Source organism: Stegostoma tigrinum, chromosome 11 (assembly GCF_030684315.1).
Source record: "Stegostoma tigrinum isolate sSteTig4 chromosome 11, sSteTig4.hap1, whole genome shotgun sequence".
Lineage (NCBI taxonomy): Eukaryota > Metazoa > Chordata > Chondrichthyes > Orectolobiformes > Stegostomatidae > Stegostoma > Stegostoma tigrinum.
The window spans coordinates 55,903,143-55,926,629 of NC_081364.1; the positions used below are offsets into that span (position 1 = coordinate 55,903,143).

The window sequence follows — 23,487 nt, forward strand, 5'->3', positions numbered from 1 at the left end:
AAGAAATAAGTAAGGACACATTGTCACACTTTTATAGAGGACAGTACTTATGCACGTATTTAATGCCTAGCTACTTGGCAGTTAACTGTCAATCATCATTAATTGATACATTCTCCATGGAAATGCCTCTACCAATGAGAGATTGCTTGCCAACTCATCAAGTGCTGTCCTTGGATACAATATACATGTTGTCTTCTCTCTAGCTTAGTGTTTCTTGTGAATTGCCCTGATGCCAAAAACCTTCAATGACTATAGTAACTGATGTTGGCTGGTTTAAATCAGGTCAAACTAAGGAAAAACCTGAAATGACCATTGATTTGCTAAACAGAGTTATATGAATGGATAAAATGGAGCAGTCTCATAATCCACTCCCCCCCCCCCCCCCCCCCACCCAAACAACCCTACTGTTTTGGGACCAGTCACCATTTTATGATTTTCTTCAAAACATTCAATTACTGGGGGTGTCGCAAAAATGAGAGCGTTATAGGGCTTGTGGCCAAGTTCTGTGGGATCCTTATATACTGAGGTATGTTAGACTTTCAAAAATGGCAGGAGGTGAAGACTGCAGCTCAAGTGAGAGAGAAGGCTGTCTTCTAATTGACGTGTCCTCTCCACCATGCGAAACCTCGCATTTCGAGATGACCTCCACAGTCGGATATTGAACAGCGGTGGTGGATGGGCAAGGAGATCCTGGAAGCGTGCTCGAATGATGGTATCCTCCACTGATTTGGTTCCCCTTTCCAGACACCTCCGAGGGCACTCAGAAGGCACAAGGAGGTGACTGGAAGTTCCAGTGGGCTTCTGCCAAGAGGCCTTAAGTTGTCATTTAACCAGCTTAATTGTGACTCCCCGCTCCACCTCCTGGGAGAAATTGATCCAAGGTCATGATTGTGCCAGCAAGTTAACACACTGGCTGGCGGGATGCATTTTTGAGCCACTCCAGAGGGGCACCAAAAGTGCGTTCCCTAGAAGCATGGTCATGTCACCATCACCATTACCAACCAGAACGCTGCACCGTTCAGCAGCTGCTAAAAACTCATAACGTTGCCTGTGAGTAAGAAAAGCAAGGCAGTCAGACCGCTCCTCTTATGGGAATTGTTATTCACTGTTTTTGTACCTGTTTAAATATCCCTTTTTGACGTGCTCGATCCAGGCTGTTCTGACTGAGGAACTCTTGGTTATTTCACACAGGCATGTCCTGGCGGCTGCCAAAAGAGCGAACAAAGCAGGCCATTTTATCTGGATCGGCTCTGACAGCTGGGGTTCGAAGCAGTCTCCAGTGAAACAGCAAGGGGAAATGGCAGAGGGGGCAGTCACCATTCTACCCAAAAGAGCCTCTGTGGATGGTAAGAACTTGGGAAGTTGAATCACTCTGCTTAACTGATGTGATGTAACAGCAGAGTGATGAGAGTTGGAGAGGGCCCATCGTGCTTGTGAATATCACACTGAAGATGGTAAAGCTGACATGTTTTATAATAGAGTAATATTTTTCCTAGCATCCTCATTTAGAAGTGCTATTCCTCAAAACATTGGTCCCAATTGATTCAGCAGCTGATGTATTCCATCGCCTCAATTGTCTGTCTCAATGTCAGTGACTGATGTAAGTATTCGAGTCTGGACCACAATTCTTTTCAGTGGAACCATTCAAGTACTTTTACTGAATGGTGTTAGAGTATTGTAAGCTTTATCTGATACGCTTGCCTTTATACCTCTAAGCACCTAATACGTAAGGGATTCAAAACCTTTTGTCTCTCTTGTTATGCAGTTTTCTGTGTTATTGTGCTTTTTTTGTTGATAAAATATTGGGCAAGATATTCACGTTAAATAACAAAATTATACATTTTGTTCAACGATTCACTAAGTCATTGCACCAGTAGTTCATTCAGCCCAACTGACCACCTTCACCATTTGATAAGATAGTGACAGGATACCTCTTGAAATGAACATGACGTTTTGGTGTCCAGGATGGTCTGGCCCCTTAATTCCTCCACTAACAACAGCAATGCATTTTCAGCTGTTGTAATTCACATTATGGTCCCACATTAGTCCAGAGTTATGTCCAGAATGGATTGCCCATTGTCCTAACTAGTCCGACCAACTTGCCTCCTTCGTTGTGAACAGTTAAGTTGGTCAGTTTGAAACTTTCCCACTTCACGTCTCTGTTTTACAACTCATCCTTTTTATGTAACATAGAGACCAACAGTTCCAACACTGACTCCCTGAAGGCCAACCCCCCCTTGATACCTCTTCCCAGCTGACTTGCTCTTCAGACCCACTGCCAGCATTGTATTCTCGCCTTCAGTCAGTTTCCCAGTCATTCCCGACATTTATCATGAACCAACACTGCTTAGGGTTTAATTGTCTTTTGTGTTGAATTTTATCATCACTCCTTGACAAGTCTATGTGTATTGTTTTATTCCCAAGTAATTTACCACAACTGCTTCAGTTGCTGTAACCCAAGCAAGTAGGAAGTTTTGCCTAGTGAAATTGGCCACTTTGAGTGAATTTTGGCTTCTCATAGTTAGTAGCATACAGTTGAGAAATAGAAAGTTGAAAGAAAATCTTTCACGTGTGAATTGTAAATAGGGAGTCTAAAGTACCCACAGTTTGGTGTGATATTTTTACTTTGTCAACATTTTTGGGCGCTGATCCTTGTCGCCAATATAATTCTGTCCTGTTTTTGGAGTTTGTGTTGTAATTGCCTAACTAACCAGCAGAGGGGGTCCAGAACTCTAGTTGGCACAATCGTGAGCTGAACTCTCACTTGAAGCATTCACCGTCAGCAATGGGATAATGATTGCTGACAGTGAGTACAGTGACGCAGTCATTTTAGAAAGGACTACCTCCTTCATCTTATTCAGTCTTACCTCCACATACACAATATTTGGACATTTCAATTCATGCAGCCTCGCTTTCTGATATGTCACTCCCCCGTCCCTGCTCACTGAGAGATCTGATTGAACATGGTGTACCATGAATAGTGAGAATTTCATAGAAACCCCTGAGCTGATGTTACTAGGGTGCTTCAGTTTGGAGTCAGTGTTATTGATTTTGAAGAGATGTGTAATTATGCTTTTAGGTTTAATAAAAGATACCAGCGCCTTTAATTTTGCTCTTTATAAAGTGTGATACGAAACCTGAACAGTAGTTCCCTAAGTGTGGAGCTGAGTGTGTATAGTGGTTTCTACCTGTCCATTATCCTGCTGTTTCTCTGTAGAGAATTCTTCTGTACCTTGACATGGAATTTGCAACTGATTCGTTGACACTGTGGCAAATTGGGCATCATTTTAAAGTAACCTTCATTGGTCTGTTGCATTCAATGTTACTGATCATGTTTGTTTTCTCTCAAATTCCTTCATGGCCTCACTCTTCTTCATTTCCAGTCCAATAACCCTCTGCAGTGTCAGACCTTCTCTAATTCCAGCCTCTTGGACATTATAGATTTTAACACCCTCAGTTCATTAAGTTCTTAAGCTCTGGAATGTGCTCTGTGAACCCCTCTGCTCACTCTACCTCACTTCCCTCCTTTAAAACATTTCTTCTGTCTGCATTTTAGGTTAAGCTGTTGGTCATCTGACCTAACATTTCATTACTTAACCCAATGTCTTTGTTTTAAAAAACTTAAAATGCTTGTGTGGCAACTTGAAATGCTTCTTATATCGATGGAATTACATAAGTATTTATTAGACTCATAGAGTTGTACAGGGAGGAAACAGTCTCTTGGGTTGTGTGGACTGGTTGGATCATCATCGCAAACCAAACTAGTCCTACCTGCCTGCCTGCCCTTGGCCCTAAACATCGTAACTGTATCTACATCCACCACTTTCTCTGGCCGTTCATTCCACACATGAACTACTCTGTGGACTGCTGTGTGAATTTGAGTATGTACAGTTGAATTTCATGAGTGGGACCTAATGGATGTTTGTGAAGGCAAGTGAATTCTTGGAAGTCCAGAACTGGGATGATCTCAATTCATAAATGGTGCCATGTTTATGTATCTAATTGAAGTTAGTCCAGTTGGAGGCATCAAGTAAGCCTCTGGCACTGCTTTGAAAAATGTGTCGTTCTGAGATACGAGATTGTATGATGAAGTGAACTTGGTTCCCCCAGGGTGGTTGAGATTGGGGTTGCTATTGCATCTTATACTCATTGAGCATAAGGGAGGGCACGGTAGCTCAGTAGTTAGCACTGCAGCTTCACAGCACCAGGGACCACAGGTTCGATTCCACCCTCGGGCAAATGTCTGGGTGGAGTTTGCACATTCACCCCATGTCTGCGTGGGTTTCCTCAGGGTGCTCCGGTTTCCTCCCACATTCCGATAATGTGCAGATTAGGTGGATTGGCCATGCTAAATTGCCCGTAGTGTTCAGAGGTGTGTAGATTAGGGGGATGGGTCTGGGTGCGATGCTCTGATTGTCAGTGTGGACTTATTGGGCTAAAGGGCCTGTTTCCATACTGTAGGGATTGTATGATTCTATGATAACTGTGAGAAATGCTCAATGAGAGTAGATCTACATGAATAGAAACATAAAATAGTGGTGGGCAGAGCCTCATTAGATGAAGCATCATTTTTGTGGACAGAGAAACATAGTTGATGTTTCAGGTCTGCATTCTTTGAAAATAAAGAGAAAAAGTTAGGGATGAACAAGGACGAAAGGAAGCTCTATGATGGGATTGAAGACAGGCGAGATTGAATGAAATAAAAGTTACTCCTCCAGACGAAAGTGAATGGAAATGGGCTAAGGGAAGAAATGGAAACAAATGATCTGCATGTGTTTTTTTTTGTGAAAAGAAGAATGTAGCCACTGATGGTGTTTGCTTGACTGGGTCTTAGGTATGCATTGACTTATGGTGGTAGAAGTATAACCATTGGTGTGTCTTAACAAGCAGAGGCCCTGTTTGTCTGATGATAGCAATTTGGTACAAGTTACATTGGCTGGTTAGGAATCGTTACTAAAATTGTTGTGAAACGTAGATGGTGCATCCAGCCCATTCAAGATCCAGGATTGAATTTACCTATTTCCCTGTATAATATCACAAGATGGGGTAGAGCTTAAAGTAGGCCTTGTCTATCTTTTTAGCTTTCTTATTTTCTTCCTTATTTTCCTAACTTACACAATGTCGATCTGTAAAGTGGTGTAACTTTTCCTTTATTTTCTCTACTTTTTGTATCAAAGATTTGTACCTAGATACTTTGAACCTATGATGACACTGTGCGGGGGACATTGAACACTGTACTCCTGTTCTTTTTATAACTTGAGTACGCGTGACAATACACCCAGTTCTAATTGTAAGCCCTACCCTTAGACAACATTGCTGGGAGTAAGTGTGCTACTGACTGGGGTAGGGTCGGGGGTGGGGGTGGATGGGCAAAAAGAACAGGCGATCCAATAGGAAGATTGAGCTCAGCAATTTTAGGCCATTTATGTCATGTCAAGTCGAGAAAAATGCTAAAGCAGACCAGATACTTTTTTTTTTGCAACCTGTTGCATTTGTTTGGAACTCTGCAGTCGGCTGAGAACAGAGATTTCAGTGTGAGATAAAATCGTGAAGTAAAATGACAAGGCCACTGGCATCTCAGGGTCATGCCAATGGTGAGAATGGATTTGTCCTGCAGAGTGGCCTCCAAATCTGTGTTTGACCTCACCCGTGTAGAGGAGACTGCATTGTGAATAATGAGTACAGATTGATGGGAATACAAGCAATTTGATGTTTCACATAGAAAGAGTGACATCATAAGGAAGGAATTGAATACCAAGTGCTACATTTCCTCTCTTTGCATGAAAAGATGCTGTGGGAGGGGGGAAAGACATTGGGGCTAATAGAGGAGTGGGCCAAGGTGTAATGGAGGGAGGTGACCTGATGGAAAGCAGGGATGGGGTGGGGGGGGGGCGACATGTGCGTGGTGGTGGCTGTAAGTGGAAAAAATGGTGCGAAGTATTCCATTGTATTTGCAGGCTGGTGGGGTGGAAGATGACATGAAAGGAAATGTTGCTGTGTCTCTGGGAAGCAGGGAAAAGTGTCAGAGCAGAAGGACACACCACGCCTCCCCATTTACCTCTTCTCTCATCTTTGCCTGAGGCCCTTCCAAGTGAAGCAGTGATTTTGTTTTGTACTTTGTTCAACTTAGTGCACTACATCAGCTGCACCTAGTGTAGTCTTCTCAAATTAATGGGACCAAATGCAGATTGAATGCCTATTTCATGAAGCACCTCTGCTCTGTCTGAAAATGGCACTCTTGGCTTCCAATAGCCTGACATTTTAATTCTCCCACCTGCTCCCATGCTAATCTCTATGCTTTTGTTTTGCCCCTGTGTTGCAGTGACAGTCAACGTAAACTTGAGGAACAGCATCGCATCTCCCAGTTAGGCATTTTGTAGCCTCAAACATTTAGGTTTTTAGCACTCTCAGAATGGAAACACTTGATTTCAAGATAACAAAGTGTGGAGCTGGATGAACACAGCAGGCCAAGCAGCATCTCAGGAGCACAAAAGCTGACATTTTGGGCCTAGATCCTTAATCTGATGATGGGTCTAGGCCCGAAACGTCAGCTTTTGTGCTCCTGAGATGCTGCTTGGTCTGCTGTGTTCATCCAGCTCCACACTTTGTTATCTTGGATTCTCCAGCATCTGCAGTTCCCATTATCTTTAACACTTGATTCCACTTTGTTTCTGTTTCTTTGCTTGCTTTGTGTCATTTATTTCTCTTGCCCACAGCAGCGATATACGGGTACATCTTTTTTACATAATTTTCTTGGCCCACCACCAGTTCCTTTGGTTCCGAAGGGCTGATTTTTCTGCTGCGTAGTCTCTCCTGCCTTCAGCCAACTCTCAACTTCTTTCTGTCTTTGTATCAGCCAGCCCTTACTGAAGCCCTGTTACATCAGTAACTTTTTTTTCCCAGTGGTGATGAAGGAGCACAAACCTAAAATGTTAGCTGTTCTCTCTCTGTCTCATTGCCCACCCCCCCCCCGCCCCATTCATGTGTGCTGCCTCATCTTCGAAGTTAATTTTCTGTTTCTGTTTCGGATTTTTCTACTTCCTCCTTGCTATATTCTGCCCTTTGATTGGATTTAAGGAGCTCCGAGTGGAAAAGATGTTTCGCTTTCTTATGTAGAAATGTGAACAATCCATTATGGGTGACCCTTAGCGACGAGTCATTTTGCATGATACACTGCACAAAGTGGCAGTATATTCTGAATCCTTCACAGATTACTTAAGTTGAGATGAGGTCTTATAAAATGAGACTACTGGGAATTTCCAATCCAGAAGATGCAAGTGTAGAAATTACCGAGCATTCAATTAAAAATAGAAATACTTAATTATAATGTGACAAACACAAAATTAGAACAGTCCTAGACAGTGATAAATGTGTAATTAACAGGAGAAAACCTTTGTAAAGTGACTTGGTGTTTAGGCAGTGAGGATGGGTAAGAAGTCAACAATAAATTTATTTAGGCTTAGTTGAAATAGAGTCATAGAGATATATAGCGTGAAAATAGACCCTTCAGTCCAGCTCGTCCATGCTGGCCAGATATCCTAAATAAAATTAGTCCCATTTGTGAACATTTGGCCCATATCCCTCTAAACCCTTCCTATTCATATACCCATCCAGATTCCTTTTAAGTGTTGTAATTGTTCCAGCCTTCACATCTTCCTCTGGCAGCTCATTCGATACACGCACCACCCTCTGCGTGAAAAGGTCGCCCCTTGGGTCCCTTTTAAATCTTTCCCCTCTCGCTTTAAACCTATGCCTTCTAGTTTTGGCCTCCCCCACCCCATGGGAAAAGACCTTGTCCATTTACCCTATCGATGTCCCCCAGGATTTTTTAAACATCTGTCGGCTCACGCCTCAGTCTCTGACAATCCAGGGAAAATAGCCTCAGCCTATTCAGCCTCTGTCTGTAGCTCAAACCCTCCAACCCTGTCAATGTCCTCGTAAGTCTTTTCTGAACCCTTTGTAGTTTTGCAATATCCTACCTAGAGAAGGGAGACCAGAACTACACACAATATTCTGATAGTGGCCAAACCATTATCCTGGGCAGCTGCAACATGACCTCCCAACTCCTATACTCAATGCACTGACCCATAAAGGCAAGCATCCCAAATACTTTCTTCACTATGCTATCTACCTGCAACCCAACTTTCAAGAAACTCTGAATCTGCATTTCAAGGCCTCTTTGTTCAGCAGCACTCCCTGGGACCTTACCATTAAGTGTATAAGTCCTGCCCTGATTTGCCTTTCCCAAAATATAGCACCTCACACTTATCTAAACTAAACTCCATCTGCTACGCTGGGCCCAGTGGCCCATCTAATCAAGATCCTGCTGTACTCTGAGGTAGCCGTCTTCTCAGTCTACTACACCTCCAATTTTGGTGTCATCTGCAAACTTACTGACCATACCTCCGATGTTCATGTCCAAATCATTTATATAAATGAGGAAAAGCAGTCGACCCAGCACTGATCCTTGCGGCATACCAATGGTGATAAATATCCACTCTGAAATTCAACCCACCACCACGTTCTGTCTTCAACCTTCAAGCTGATTCCTTATTCAAATGGCTAGTTCTCCCTGTATTCTGTGTGACCTACCTTACTAACCAGTCTACCATGAGGAACTATGTTGAATGCCTCACTGAAGTCCATATGGATCACTTGCACCACTCTGCACTCATCAATCCTCTTTGTTTCTTCTTTAATATACTGAATCAAGTTAATGAGACGCAATATTCCATGCACAAAACCATGTTGACAACCTCTAATCAGTCCTTGCCTTTCCAAATACTTGTAAACCCTGTCCCTCAGGATTCCATCCAGCAACTTCCCCTCTAACAATGTCAGGCTCACTGGTCTCTCTTTCCCTGGCTTTTGCTTAACACATTTCTTAAACATCAGCATCATGTTCGCCCAATTCCAGTCTTCTGGCACCTTGCCCGTGACAATCGATGATACAGATATCTCAGTCATGGCCCCAGTAATCGCTTCCCGCTGGGTTCAGGGTTACACCTCTGATCAGGTCTCGGGGATTTATCCACCTTTGTGTTTTAAGATGGCCAGCACCATTTCCTCTAAAATGGGCATTTTTTGAGATGCCCCACGTTCTCTATCTTCCATGTCCTTCTCCACAGTAAACACTGATACAAAATACTCATTTAGTATCTCTCCCATCTCCTACAAATCAGCACCCAGGTGGCCTTGCTGATCATGAAGGGAGCCTGTTCTCTCCTGAGTTACCTGTTTGTCCTAAATGTACTTGTAGAATCCCTTTGGATTCTCCTTGACCCTATTTGCCAGAGTGATCTCATGTCCCCTTCTTGCCCTCCTGATTTTCCTCGAGTATGCTCCGACTGCCTAAATATTCTTTCAGGGAATCACTCGATTTCTGCTGTCTTTACCTGTCATATGCTTCCTTCTTATTTTTGACCAAAACCTGAATTTCTCTAGTCATCCAGCAGTCTCTACACCTACAAGCCTTGCCCTTCAACCTAACAGGCCCGACATGTTGACTGCCCTGCTCCTTGGAGCTGTCTGACCAGCTGTGCTTTTCTAGCTCCACATTTATTGACTGTAGCTTCCAGCATCTGCAGTCCTTACTGTCTCCAAGATCCTAGCCAGAACATAGTGTCTCTGAACTCGAGACAATCCCATTTTTTGAGGGCTTCTCATTTTCTAGCCTCCCCTTTACCTGCAAACATCCAACTCCAGTTAACTTTTGAAAGTTCTTGCCTAATACTGTCAGAATTGGCCTTCCTCCAATTTATAAGTTTAACTTTTGCTTCCAGTCTATCCTCTTCTATCACTATTTTAAAACTAATAGAATTATAGTCACTGGCCCCAAAGTGCACCCCCACCGTCACCTTGGTGACCTGCCATGCCTTATTTGCCACGAGTTGGTCAGGTTTTGCACCTTCTGTAGTAGGTACACCCACATTCTAAATCAGGAAGCTTTGTTATACACACTTAAACTTCTTTCCTTCCAAGCCCTTAACACTATGCCAGTCACTGTCTATTAACCACCCTATTATTCTTATTTTTACTTAGATATTTGCTTTTGCCTTCCCTATTGACCACTGGGGCATCTATAGTACAGTCCCAATTAAGAGATCATCCCTTTCTTTATTTCTCCGTTCCACCCAAATAACTCCCTGGAAGTATTCCCAGGAATGTCCTCACTAAATACAACCGTAATGTTATCCTTCATCAAATATGCCACTGTCCCTTGCCCCCTTTGTCCTCCTTTCAATCCTTCCTGCAGTATCTATACTCTGAAACATTAAGCTGCCAGTCCTGTCCCTCCTTGAGCCATGTCTCTGTAATGGCTATGATATCCCAGTCCCAAGTTCCTAACCATACCCTGAGTTCATCTGTCTTGAGCAGGTCTTCAAGAAATGTGTTTGGCGTCTTGAATTCAAATAAATGAAGTTTAATTTATCAGTCCGAACTCGTTCCCTACTTCGTTCCTGCCTTCCCGGTCTATTTGACTTATTGTTTTTCCCAACTGTACCAGACTCAGAAGGATCATTTTCCTCACTATCTCCCTGGGTCTCGCATCTCCCTTACTAGGTTAAATTCTGTTGCGGTTGTTTGGCTTGCCGAGCTGGTTTGTTGTTCTGCAGACGTTTCGTTACCGTGCTTGGTAACATCCTCAGTGTAGCTTCTGATGAAGCGTTGGTGTGTTTTCCCACCTGGTTTTTAAACTCTGGGGTCAGTTGCAATGGATTGCCTCACTTCTGGGTTTCCTCCATAGTGGGACATACATGGAGTTGAGTTCAATGTGTTTATTAATAGCATGCTTCGTGGAGTGCCATGCTTCCAGGAATTCTCATGCTTGTCTCTGCCTAGCCTGTCCCAGGATCTTGGGGCTGTCCCAGTCGAAGTCATGGTTCTCCTTGTCTGTGTGGATTGAGATGAGTGAGTATTGGTCATGTCTTTTTGTAGCCAGTTGATGTTCATGTACTCTTGTTGTTCATTTTCTTCCTGTTTGTCCGACGTAGTGTTTCTCACAGTCTCTGCAGGGGATCTTGTAGATGACATTGGTCCTGTTCATGGTGGGGAGTGGGTCTTTAGTTCGGATTAGCACATGCTGTAGGGTTGATGTGGGTTTGTGTGACACTCTGATGCCCAGCAGTCGTAGAAGTCTTGTGATAAGTTCTGACGTGTTCCTGATGTAGGGTAGCGTGATGAGTATGTCGGGGCGTGTAGAATCTTTCTGATGCTGAGCCTGTACAAGATGCTGAGCCTGTAGGTATCTCCTGACCCAGGATTCTACATGCCCCAACACACTCATCACACTACCCTACATTAGGAACACATCAGAACTCACCACTCGACTTCTATGCCCACTGGGCATCAGACCACACAAACCCACATCAACCCTATGACAACAAAGTTTGGAGCTGGATGAACACAGCAGGCCAAGCAGCATCTCAGGAGCACAAAAGCTGACATCAGATGGAGGGTTTAGGCCTGAAACATCAGCTTTTGTGCTCCTGAGATGCTGCTTGGCCTGCTGTGTTCATCCAGCTTCACACTTTGTTATCTTGGATTCTCCAGCATCTGCAGTTCCCATTATCTCTCAACCCTATGACAAGTGTTCACCAGGACCAATGTCATCGACAAGATCCCCTGCAGAGACTGTGAGAAACACTACATTGGAAAAATAGGAAGAAAACGAATAACAAGAGTACATGATCACCAACTGGCTGCAAAAAGACATGACCAACACTCACTCATCTCAATCCACATGGACAAGGAGAACCACGACTTCGACTGGGACAGCACCAAGATTCTGGGACACAGCTAGGGAGAGACAAGCACGAGAATTCCTGGAATCATGGCACTCCACGAAGCAGGCTATTAATAAACACATTGAACTCGACCCCATATACGTTCCACTACGGAGGAAACCCAGAAGTGAGGCAACGGACCCCAGGGTTTAAAAACTAGGTGGGAAAACACACCGACGTTTCATCAGAGGCAGCACTGAGGATGTTGACTAGCACGGTAATGAAACGTCTGCGGAACTACAAACCAGCTTGGCGAGCCAACCAACCTCAACACGCACAACCCGAGCTACAGATCTACTCCAAAACCTTAGTTTAATAGCTCCCAAGCAACTCTACTAAATCCCTCCCAGTATATTTGTTCCCTTCCAATTCAGGTGCAATCAGTCCTCCTTAACAGATCACTTCTACCCGAGAAGACATTCCAATTATCTTAAAATGTGAATCCTTCTCAGCTGCAGCAGGTCCTCAGTTACACATCCATCTGCTCTATCCTCCTATTCCTATCCTCACTAGCTTGTGGCACTGGGAATAATCCAGATATTACTACCCCCAAGGACCTGCTTTTTAAATTCCTGCCTAACTTCCTTTATTCTCTCCTCAGAATCATGATTTCCAACACTATATTTCAAGTATTGGCAGTTGCTAGAGTCTTGGTTATCTGGACTGTCCAAGAAATTCATCAGTTCAGTGCTTTAGATTCAGATCAAGTTATCTCTGCAGAATCCTCTGATGAGCATGTTATACCCATCATGTTCCCAAGTTCTGCTCTAAATGAAATCTAGTATTTGCATTTCTGTTTGTCGCGAGCAATCCTGTGTGTGTCATTTCACTCTCTCATGCTTGTTCCTTTCTGGTTTGGCCTGTACTCAAAATGCCTTTTGACTTTGACAGTTTGGATATGTTTGGATCGAAGTGAGGAGTTATCATTTGGCTTTCTTCATTTGAGACTCAAGCATTTACGCAAGAACTATTCAGATATCCCAGGAGATCAGTGTCACACAAGGAAATCAAGACTTCCGAAGCCTTGTGAAGTGACAGCCTTTATTTCACGCCCAGTTGTTTCAGTCTCTATTTGTTTTCTTAGCGGTGGTCTGTCGAGAGAGAAATGTAAGGCTTTGCTGTGGGGCCTGGTCACCTGATCAGTGCTCTCCCTGATTGCATCAATGAGGATGACAGGCAGTTAACCTGCTGACACTAAGCAGTTGTTTTACAAGTTGTGGAGGAGGGCGAATAGACTGTAACTGCATAAAACTGTTGATCCATAGATTTGAATGAAAATAATTCAGTAGAAGGGTTCAAGTGACTCTATAAAGCACAGGACTTAATCCACCTTTTAATTTCCAGGCCAGCTTCCCAACTTTCACCGCACAATCTTAAATTCAATCAAAACTCTGCTGTCCTTGTCCGAACTCTGACCTCTCATTCATCTCTCACCCCTGACCTCTCCGAAAATTCGGAAGCTTGTTTTTAAATCCGTCCTTGGGCTTAATCTTCCCCTGCCTCCACAGCATCCTCAAGCTGTAGAACATTCTGAAATTTGTGGATACCCCCAACTCTGGCGTCTTGCATATCTGCAGTTTTTGTGGGTCAGCTGTGTTTGTACCTGCATAGTCTCAATTTTTTTTTCTGCGATTCCCTCCTTAAACCCTTCTCTCCCTCTCTCCTCATTTTCGACGAACATTAAATTTTTTCCTCTTTGGCTAGCTGTTGATCCACTGTTTGGCATCTCCCATAAGTTTGTTATTTGTTTGATTATGCGGTGGGATAATGCACTGGACCCATTGGGAAATGTTCCTATTTTAACAGTGTTGTTTGCATTCCAGTTGTCACTCCATATTTGGTGCCCCTACCTTGAATTGGCTTGACGCTAAGCTCTGTAATTTCCCTCCCTACACCTATCGACCTGCCTGCCTTGCTTTCCTCTTTTGAGACATGTCTTAAACCTATCAGTTTGACCAAGCTGTTGGTCATCTGATCTAATATCACCATTGGTGGTGATGCTGTCAAGAGGGGCAATTTCTTGACACACAGGGTGGTAAGTGTCTGAAGTGGGCTGTTGGGCATAGTGGTGGAAGCGAGTACAATTTTATCATTTAAGAAACATTTAGACAGCACATGGGTGGGATAGGTATAGAGGGATATGAGCCAAGCACAGGCAAATGGGGCAAGTTTAATTGTGAAAACTGGGCCAAAGGGCATATTTCGATGGTATAGACATCTACGACAAGATATGTGCTCTGAGGTTATAGGTGCTACGTATATGTAAGTTGTTATTGAAGGTGCTGGACTAATGCAAGTTGTAAAATGAGCCTTGTAAAGATTTATAGCCTGTTGATTAGATGGCCGCTGTCCACCTTTTCCGTGGAATGTTAAGTTCACAAACTCCCAAATCCTCTGTTCCTGTTGTCGATATTCCTTCTTTATCCTATCAGAAAATATTATTCTATTTTGAACCTGTTGAGTGCAGACAGACCATTTCCTCTGTGTCATACATGGAGATGCCAACTGAAATAAATGTTGATGCCAAAGCAGGTAAATAGTGTATGTAGCAGATTGTTGATGTGTTTTACTGGATTTGGGGTTGTGGGTGTCAATAATCTGTGACCCATGATGTGTCAACCTTAGCTATTTCAGATTTGAGCCATGGGATCAGCTAGAGTAAGAGCAGTGGATTTCCTGCCCTGTAGGCCATTTGTGAATCAATTGGCTTCTTGTAATACTTTGGCAGATCAGTATGAATCAACAGATGGATTAAATTGGCCTTCCAGGCTGCAGTGGTGGGATTTGATCTCTGGTCTACACCTCAAATACTACAAAGCTATCACACCCTTCTAGCACCCTAATCCAGCGAGGCTGCAGGGATATTGTGTGACACTGACTCTGATTTTCAGAAGCTGCCATACTAGGGTCACTCCACCTGACATGTTCACTTGATTTCTCTGTCCAGAGATGCTGCCAGATTTGCTGACTTTTTTTTAAGCTAATAAAATGTGAGGCTGGATGAACACAGCAGGCCCAGCAGCATCTCAGGAGCACAAAAGCTGACGTTTCGGGCCTAGACCCTTCATCGGAGAGGGCTCTGGAATAAGTAGGGAGAGAGGGCGGGGCGGACCGAAGATGGAGAGAAAAGAAGATAGGTGGAGAGGAGAGTATAGGTGGGGAGGTAGGGAGGGGATAGGTCAGTCCAGGGAAGATGGACAAGTCAAGAAGGTGGGATGAGGTTAGTAGGTAGGAAATGGAGGTGCAGCTTGAGGTGGGAGGAATGGATAGGTGAGAGGAAGAACAAGTTAGCAGGGACAAGCTGGGCTTGCTTTGGGATGCACTGGGGGGAGGGGACGAGCTGGGTTGGATTTGGGATACAGTGAGGGGAGGGGAGATTTTGAAGCTTGTGAAATCCACATTGATTCCATTGGGCTGCAGGGTTCCCAAGTGGAATATGAGTTGCTGTTCCTGCAACCTTCGGGTGGCATCATTGTGGCACTGCAGGAGGCCCATGAATGACATGTTGTCTGAGGAATGGGAGGGGGAGTTAAAATGGTTCGCGACTGGGAGGTGCAGTTGTTTATTGCGAACCGAGCAGAGGTGTTCTGCAAAGCGGTCCCCAAGCCTCCGTTTGGTTTCCCCAATGTAGAGGAAGCCACACTGGGTACAGTGGATACAGTATACCACATTGGCAGATGTGCAGGTGAACATCTGCTTAATATGGAAAGTCATCTTGCGGCCTGGGATGGGGGTGAGGGAGGTGGTGTGGGGGCAAGTGTAGCATTTCCTGCAGTTGCAGGGGAAGGTGCTGGGTGTGGTGGTGTTGGAGGGGAGTTTGGAGCGGACAAGGGAGTCACGGAGAGAGTGGTCTCTCCGGAGGGTAGACAAGGGTGGGGATGGAAAAATGCCTTGGGTGGTGGGGTCGGATTGTAGATGGCGGAAGTGTCGGAGGATGATGCGTTGTATCCGGAGGTTGGTGGGGTGGTATGTGAGAATGAGGGGGATCCTCTGGGGGCAGTTGTGGCGGGGGCAGGGTGTGAGGGATGTGTTGCGGGAAATGTGGGAGATGCGGTCAAGGGCGTTCTCGACCACTGCGGGGGAAAAGTTGCAGTCCTTGAAGAACGTGGACATCTGGGATGTGCGGGAGTGGAATGCCTCATCCCCCTTTTCTGATGAAGAGTCTAGGCCCAAAACATCAGCTTTTGTGCTCCAGAGATGTTGCTTGGCCTGCTCTGTCCGTCCAGCTCCACACTTTGTTATCTTAGCTGAAAAACCAGTCCATTTATAGGATTGACTGGTGTGTATTTGCTCTCTAAGATAGCAAGAGCAGAGACACCACAGTATGGAGCTGGAGGAGCCAAGCAGGCCAAGCAGCATTAGAGGAGCAGGATAGTTCTCGGGTCAGAACCCTTCAGTTTTCCTGCTCCTCTGACACGGCCTGTCCTGCTGTGTTTCTCCAGCTCCGCACTGTATTTTATTTGCTCTCTGCTGCCTTCTGATTGACTCCTGACCTTGTGGGAGAACTGAGGCCTCGTCAAATATTATTTTGTTGTTCAGAGTTTCTAAAGTGCAAGCCAGCCACTTGTAAAAGTGTTCTCATGCTGTGCTGTACAGTTTAACCCATACATATTGAACATGACAGCAAAATGTTCACCCCTCACTAGCAGTTCGTGTCTAGGAGCACTCAGTCTGAACAGGATTTATATTGCTGTGATATTTTTCCGACAAATAGATGATTTAACCTCACAGTCAAGGTTAACATGCAAGTAGCAATTACTTGGGAGAGGTACTGGAGTGCAGTGGAATTTAACTGGCAGTCAGTCATCTTGAGATGGGAAACCTAACAATTCAATCAGTGCAATGGTCACCAAAGGCTCCCATTTCTCAGCTCCGTGACTTGTGTATGGTCTGCATTTCTCGTCCCATTCCCCTTTCTCTGGACTTTTTAACGTCACTATTTTGCAGTACTTTTGTACCTAAAATGGCACTGTAGTGGTGATGTATACACTTTGGACTGTACTCATTTCAGTACCTGTGACAAAAAAGCTAATTCTGATTCTGATTATCAGCAGTGCTGGCAAAAATGAGCATAAGGTATAAACTTCCCACATGGCGTGTGTTAGGTATATATGTAATTTAGAGCACAAGATATAAACACAGGAGTTGACCATGTAGCTATTGTGCCTGCTCTACCATTTAGTATGACCTTGGCTGATCGGGAGCCTAAATTCTGCTTGTCCATCTACTTCCTGTATTCCTTGATTTCTGAGAGATTAAAAATAGTGCTGCCGTAGGCTTAAAGATATTAATTATAACATATCCGTAATCTTCTGGGATAGAGAATTCCCAAGCTTCACAAGAATTCAGGTGAAGTCATTTCTCCTCATCTCGGTCCTAAACATTTTTGCTGATGCTGCCACCACCACCCACCCCTCGCCCCGTTTTTCTAGTATCTCCAATCTCCATGTTCATCTGATCAAGCTCTTTCAGAATGGGTTAAGTTTCAATACATTTGCCTCTCATTCTTTTCAACTCCAAAGAACATAAACCCAATTAAGTCAACAAATAAGGCAATATTGATTTTTGTTTTAAAATTTGGGGAAAAGAAGTTGAGGAAAAAGCCAATTTGATAAAAGTAATTGTGACTGTGTGATCTATCAGTTTGTACGTGGTTGGAGACTTGTTGCTTCACTAAGTTTTGTTGTCTTACCATTGTGCATGATTTTCCAGACTGTAGGGACGATGGATAATTCCCCACTATCTATCCATACCAACCTTGCTTACTGGTAGAACTGAAGACTTGTTTTAATAGTCCATTGGGTATTTTTTGCCCAGGTCACAACTAGGATCTTGTGTTTCGCTTTAGACACCATATTGTAGGGATGATATTCAGAAAATGGTGAAGAGATTCACGAATTTAATACCTAGGATGAGATAATTAGAATTTAGGTTTCACGTTACATGTACTCAAGTTACAAAAGATTAGGAGTACAATGAAAAGTACACAATGTCACTAACATGTGGCACAATCTTAGGCACAAAAAAGGAGAAATAAAGAAAAAAGTTACACTACATTACAGATATACATAATACAAATTAGGAAATAATAAAGCTAAGAAGATGGACATTAGTGTACATACAGAGGAATTAGTTATGAGGAGAAATGAGAGAAGCTGTAGATAAGACTTTAACTGAAACACGTGCTTTTAAACTTCAAAATGAATCAGGTGTACTATATGTTATGTAAGATTAATGAAGATTAAATAGATTTGACAAAGGTTTTCCAAATGATGACCAGTTTCCAAGAGATAAATAGTTTATTAAAAAAGACTCACTGAATAAATGCCTTAGAACCAAATTTAAAATCATCAAAAGAATGGAAGAAGATTTCAGTAGAAGGGTCACTGGACTTGAAATGTTAACTCTCGTACTTCTCCACAGATGCTGCCAGATCTGCTGTGCATTTCTGGCAATTTCGGTTTTTGTTTCAAAAGAATGGAGACTTGTAGAAAATCTCACATTTCACAAAAATTATTAATCTGTGGGGTGCTGTCTAGAATCTTTGGAGGAAGCAGAATCCACAAAAGCTGTTCAAAGTGAAGCAGACAAATGTTTGAAAATTGAAATGCATTTTCAAAAAGAAATGTGGTCCTTGTGCAGCTCTTTGAGACAGTGAAATAATTCACAGGCAAGACATGTACAGCTGTTGTAGAGAGTGAAAAGGGCCAGAGATTTAACTTTGAACAGTGTATCCAATGTGTGACAACTGAAGGAACGCCCATTTGGAGAAGAGAGAAGTCTTGCCTCATGAGAATGTGTTCTCGTTATGAGTGAAAGTGATGCGCACCATTAACTGTACTCCAGGCACCGACCATTATCATAGAAATATGTGAAGGAAAATTATTTGTCAGTCCCTGACTGCAGCTACAAAGAGAACATTTTCTGCCTGCTGCTTTTTTTTAAAAACAAAATCTGTAAGCCCTCAGTGAGAGTAATTCTGATAGCAAGTATGTTTTAAATCAATTCTTTTGTTTGTCTTCCTGTTGAGATACAAAGCTTCTGCCAAGCCATGAACCTCGCTCAACTGAAGAAATCAAATGTTAGTTGGAGGCAGGCCCTGGGGTTTGAACGTTGAACTTGTATTTTTTTGTTTGCGAGTCAAAAAACTAGTGTCTATAACTTCATTAATCAAGGTGTTGATGGTCGTGTTTTGAATTAAAATCTACATTTCCTTTAGTCAACCCTTTCCAATCGTTTCTGAGCTGCAATTATTTTGTAAAATTTGAGCACTCAAATACCTAGTCATACAGGTTCAGTTGAGTTTTTCCCGTTCTTAATGCCATTTAATAGACAAAGCTAGCCATCAACTGACACCCCATCTGAATATTGTTGCCAAGCCACACATCAAAGAAGTGTGCATGTGTTAGCCTCCTGGGATGGTGCTGACTTATAGAGTCATGGCATTACATAGCACAAAAACAGACCCTGAGATAACATGGTGTGAAGCTGAATGAACACAGCAGGCCAAGCAGCATCAGAGGAGCAGGAAAATTTGACGTTCCGGATCGGTACCCTTCTTCAGGCTCCCTTCTCTCCTTCCCTACTTATTTCAGAATCCCCTTCCCCTCCCCCATTTCTGAAGAAGGGTCTCGACCCGAAACGTCAAACTTTCCTGCTCCTCTGATGCGGCTTGGCCTGCTGTGTTCATCCAGCTTCACACCGTGTGATCTCAGATTCTCCACCATCGGCAGTTCCAACTATCTCTATTGACTCAAGGAATTAGCTTTGTTACTGCTGTGCCAATGATAACTTGACTCTCTTTTTTAAAAGAACACTTTTACTTGCCCTTGATACTAGCATTTCCACTCTGATCTTTTGCCCCTTTGGCGTGAATGTCATTTTGTTTCATCGGGAATTGCACTGTTGAGTTTTTAGACAGCACAAACGATTGAGGCCCAGCTTTGACTAATTTTGGTGCTTTGGAGTGCAGGAATCACTGCTGAATCTGCAGCACAGAATCTAAACTATCATTCCAATACGGATTGAGATGAGGAAGAATTTTCCCAGCCAGAGGGTGGTGAATCTATGGAATAGATTGCCCAGTAAGCTGTGGAGGCCAACTAACCAAATGTATAAAAGATACAGCTAATAGGTTCTTGATTAGTAAAAGAATCAAGGTTTTCAGCAAGAAGGCACAAGAATGACATTGAGAGATATTGGCCATGATCGAATGATTCAGTGGGCCGAATGGCCTAATTCTGCTTCTATATCTTATAGATTTATAGTACTGAGGGAGTGCTGCAATGTCAGAGGTGCAGTTTACAAATTAAATATGTAATCCAATGTTCTGTCTGCTTTCTCAAGAAGTGATGCCCTGACACTGTTTGAAGAAGATAGATGTAATGGTTCCAGGCCAATAATTCTCTCTTGGTGATCATCACTAGTTATATTATTAGCTAGCTTAAGTCTATGAAATAAAGCAGTCCATTTGTGTTATTTACAAGCCTCTAATCAATTCCTCAAGTCACTTTATCAGCATACACATCCCTTCCCTTCTCTCTTGAGTTTATCTAGTTTATTGTCAGTGGTCTAAGCCTCAGCTAGATGAGGATCCCAATTTCTGATCCACATCAGATTAATGACCCACTTACCATTGGCTCAGTTTCTGGGGTGACCTTCCAGCCCAGCGAACTATCCAGCTGAAGTCGGATGGCTGACTCCTGGAGTCCACAAAATTAGAGGCAGATTGGATTGGTGTGGAAACCAATGCCCTCTTTTATAACGGTAATCTGTTGGTTGAATGATCCTGCAGTCACTTGGATTGTTACTGAAAGAATGTGTAAAAGTGCGTGATGGGGACATGCGGGTACGTACAGTGGCATGTGGGTGAGGCGGTGTGGGGTGACAGGAGAGAGAAGGGAAGATGAATCAGAGGGATTTGGATGAAAGAGTGAGAGATGGGGATGGTGAATGTAAGGGAACCAGATGAGTTGGGGAATAAAAGGATAAGGTGGTAGGAAGTAGGATGCTGTGGGTTAGGCAAGGAGTAGACACGTGGGAGGTTGAGGGGATGGGGTGGCATGGATGAATAGCATTGAGGTGGAGAGAATTGATGCAAGGTGGGTGAGGGCTGGAGGAATTCGGTGACAGATGTATAGAGCACAGGGTGGCAGACAAGGGGTATCAGGTCAGGGATATATGTGCCAGGTAGATGAGGGTATAAGATGGCAGTTGGGTAGAGTATACAGTGCCTAGTCAGTCAGATAGTAGGGTGACAAGTAAGTAGGTACTTACTATGTAAGTGCTTAGTATAATCCCAGAAGTCAGGTAGAGGGATGGGGATTGGATCTGGAAGGATTGGGTCTCCCATGTCCAGGTAGTCAGAGTTAGGGTTAGAATGTGGGTCTGGCGTTAGTGGCTCATTGGGGGTGTGTCAGAGAAGGGGCAATGGGAGTTGTATCTGAGGATGGGGAGGGGAAACGGAGGGCTTGGTGGAAGTTAGGACTCTGAGGAGGTAGAATAGAATAGAATCCCTACAGTGTGGAAATAGGCCATTTGGCCCAAAAAGTCCACACTGACTCTCCAAAGAGCATCCTACCCAGTCCTATTCCCCTTGCCATTCCCCTAGCCATTCCCCTATAACCCTGCATTTTCCACAACAAACCACCTAACCTCCACATCTCTGAACAGTATGAGCAATTTAGCATGGCCAATCTACCTTACACTGCATGTTTTTGGTGTTAGGTTACGTGATAGGGGGTGAAGAATCATTTGACTCTGGGGGTTCATTTTAATAGTGATCCAGGAATTAAGGCTGGATTTAATCCTCTGATGTTTCTTAGATAATTATTGAGCTTAAATAAGTTGGAACCATCTGAAATTTCCAATGCCTCTGACTCTCGCTCTGAGCTGGGGAATATTTTGCACAGTTCTGGTTGAACAAATCCATGGTATCAGCTGTGTCAGAACTTTCCCAAAATCTTGATTCATAATTCCATTCTATCCTTCTGCAACATCTATCTTCACCATTGTATCTATATATTCATTGCCTCAAAAACTCCACTTTGAGCTAAGTTGAATGCCTTATCAAAAGAATGTTAAAAATATTCATTTCCAGGATTCCTCATTTGTTTCATTGGTGCCTTTCTTACATTTATGATTTCCAGTTTTGGGTGCGTACACAAATGGAACCTATCAACCCAGTTGTTATCTTGAAGACCTCTAACAGATCACCTTTGGTTTCTGTTTTCAAGTTCCCAGTCTGATCACTTTATCCCTGGTAATTATAACATTTCTGTTAAGCTACCATTAACCACAAGTCTTTTCTACACTTTCTTCAAAGCCTTTACAACTGTTTCTTATTGAATATGTAGGTCAGAACTATGCATAATATTCCAAATTTGTTCTGATCAAGACTCTGCACCAGATTAACATGATTTATTTGCTTTTCAGATCTATCCTTCTGGAAGGTAATCCTAATGGTTTGGTTGTATTTTAAAATGGCCTTACTAGCCTATGTTACTTATTTTAAGGATTTGCTTATCAGTATTTCTATTCATATATCTCATTATTTGCAGGACCATCATAGGTATAATTTGGTTGTCACATTTCCTACCTCACGCAGCAAATAGAGGCAGGAGTCAGTTTCATAGAATCATAGAATCCATACAGTGTGGAAACGGGCCATTCAGCCCAACAAGTCCATCCCACCCAGACCCATTCCCCTACCCCTGTATTTCTCAAGTCTAAGCCACCTAACCTAAATATCCCTGGCCCCTACAGGCAATTTAGCATGGTCAATCCACCTAGCCTGAACATCTTTGGGCGGTGGGAGGAAACCCATGAGCATGCAGACGTAGGGTGAATGTGAAAACTCCACACAGACAGTTGCCCAAGGGTGGAATCGAGCCTGGATCTCTCACGCTGTGAGACAGCAGTGCTAACCACTGAGCCACCGTACCGTCGAAGGGTTATTGAGCCTATTGAGTTTACTCTGCCATTCGGTATGATTATGGCTGATCTTTTATGGGGACGTTCGTCTTAGTTTCCAATCTACTCTTACCTCTTAATTTCCTGAGAGTCAAAAGATCTCGGCTCATTTGACTTCATGTAAAACATCAACAATCTTCTGGGTTAGAGCATTCCAAAGACTTTCTCTGTGACTGAAGTAGTTTCCCATTGCCTCATTCCTATATGATTGCTGCCTTATGTTGACCTTGTGCTTCAGTTTCCTAGATTCCCCAGCTAGGAGAAACATTTTGTCTGTTTATCCCACAATGTCTTATCAGAATCTCATATGTTTCATTTGCCACTTGTTCTCCTAAACTCCAGCGGGTATAGATCCAGTGTATTTTTGGCTCTCACCATGTTCATCCAGGAACATTTGCAGTCCCACCATCAATACAAGTATTAAATATGAAGGCCAAATTCTCCCCGTGTCTACGTGGGTTTCCTCCGGGTGCTCCGGTTTCCTCCCACAGTCCAAAGACGTGCAGGCTAGTTGGATTGGCCATGCTAAATTGCCCATAGTGTTCAGGGGTGTGTGGGTTATAGGGGGATGGGTCTGGGTGGGATGCCTCAAGGGGCAGTGTGGACTTGTTGGGCTAAAGGACCTGTTTCCTCACTGTAGGAAATCTAATCTAATCTTAAAACACACTGCTCCAGGTGCAATCTCACCAAAGCAGGGTTCTTTATTTCGGAATCCAATCTCCTTGCACAA

At 43.4% G+C, this 23,487-nt stretch overlaps 1 protein-coding gene across 2 annotated transcripts in view; it reads left to right on the plus strand.

Moving 5' to 3' along the window:
• Nucleotides 1–23,487, plus strand: part of LOC125460567 (metabotropic glutamate receptor 7-like) — a 672,219-nt gene that overhangs the window by 314,149 nt on the left and 334,583 nt on the right. For both annotated transcript variants that reach the window (XM_048548152.2, XM_048548150.2), the window contains exon 4: nucleotides 1,192–1,346. In XM_048548152.2, coding sequence (XP_048404109.2) covers nucleotides 1,192–1,346 — 155 coding nt within the window. The remainder of the gene's footprint in view (nucleotides 1–1,191; nucleotides 1,347–23,487) is intronic.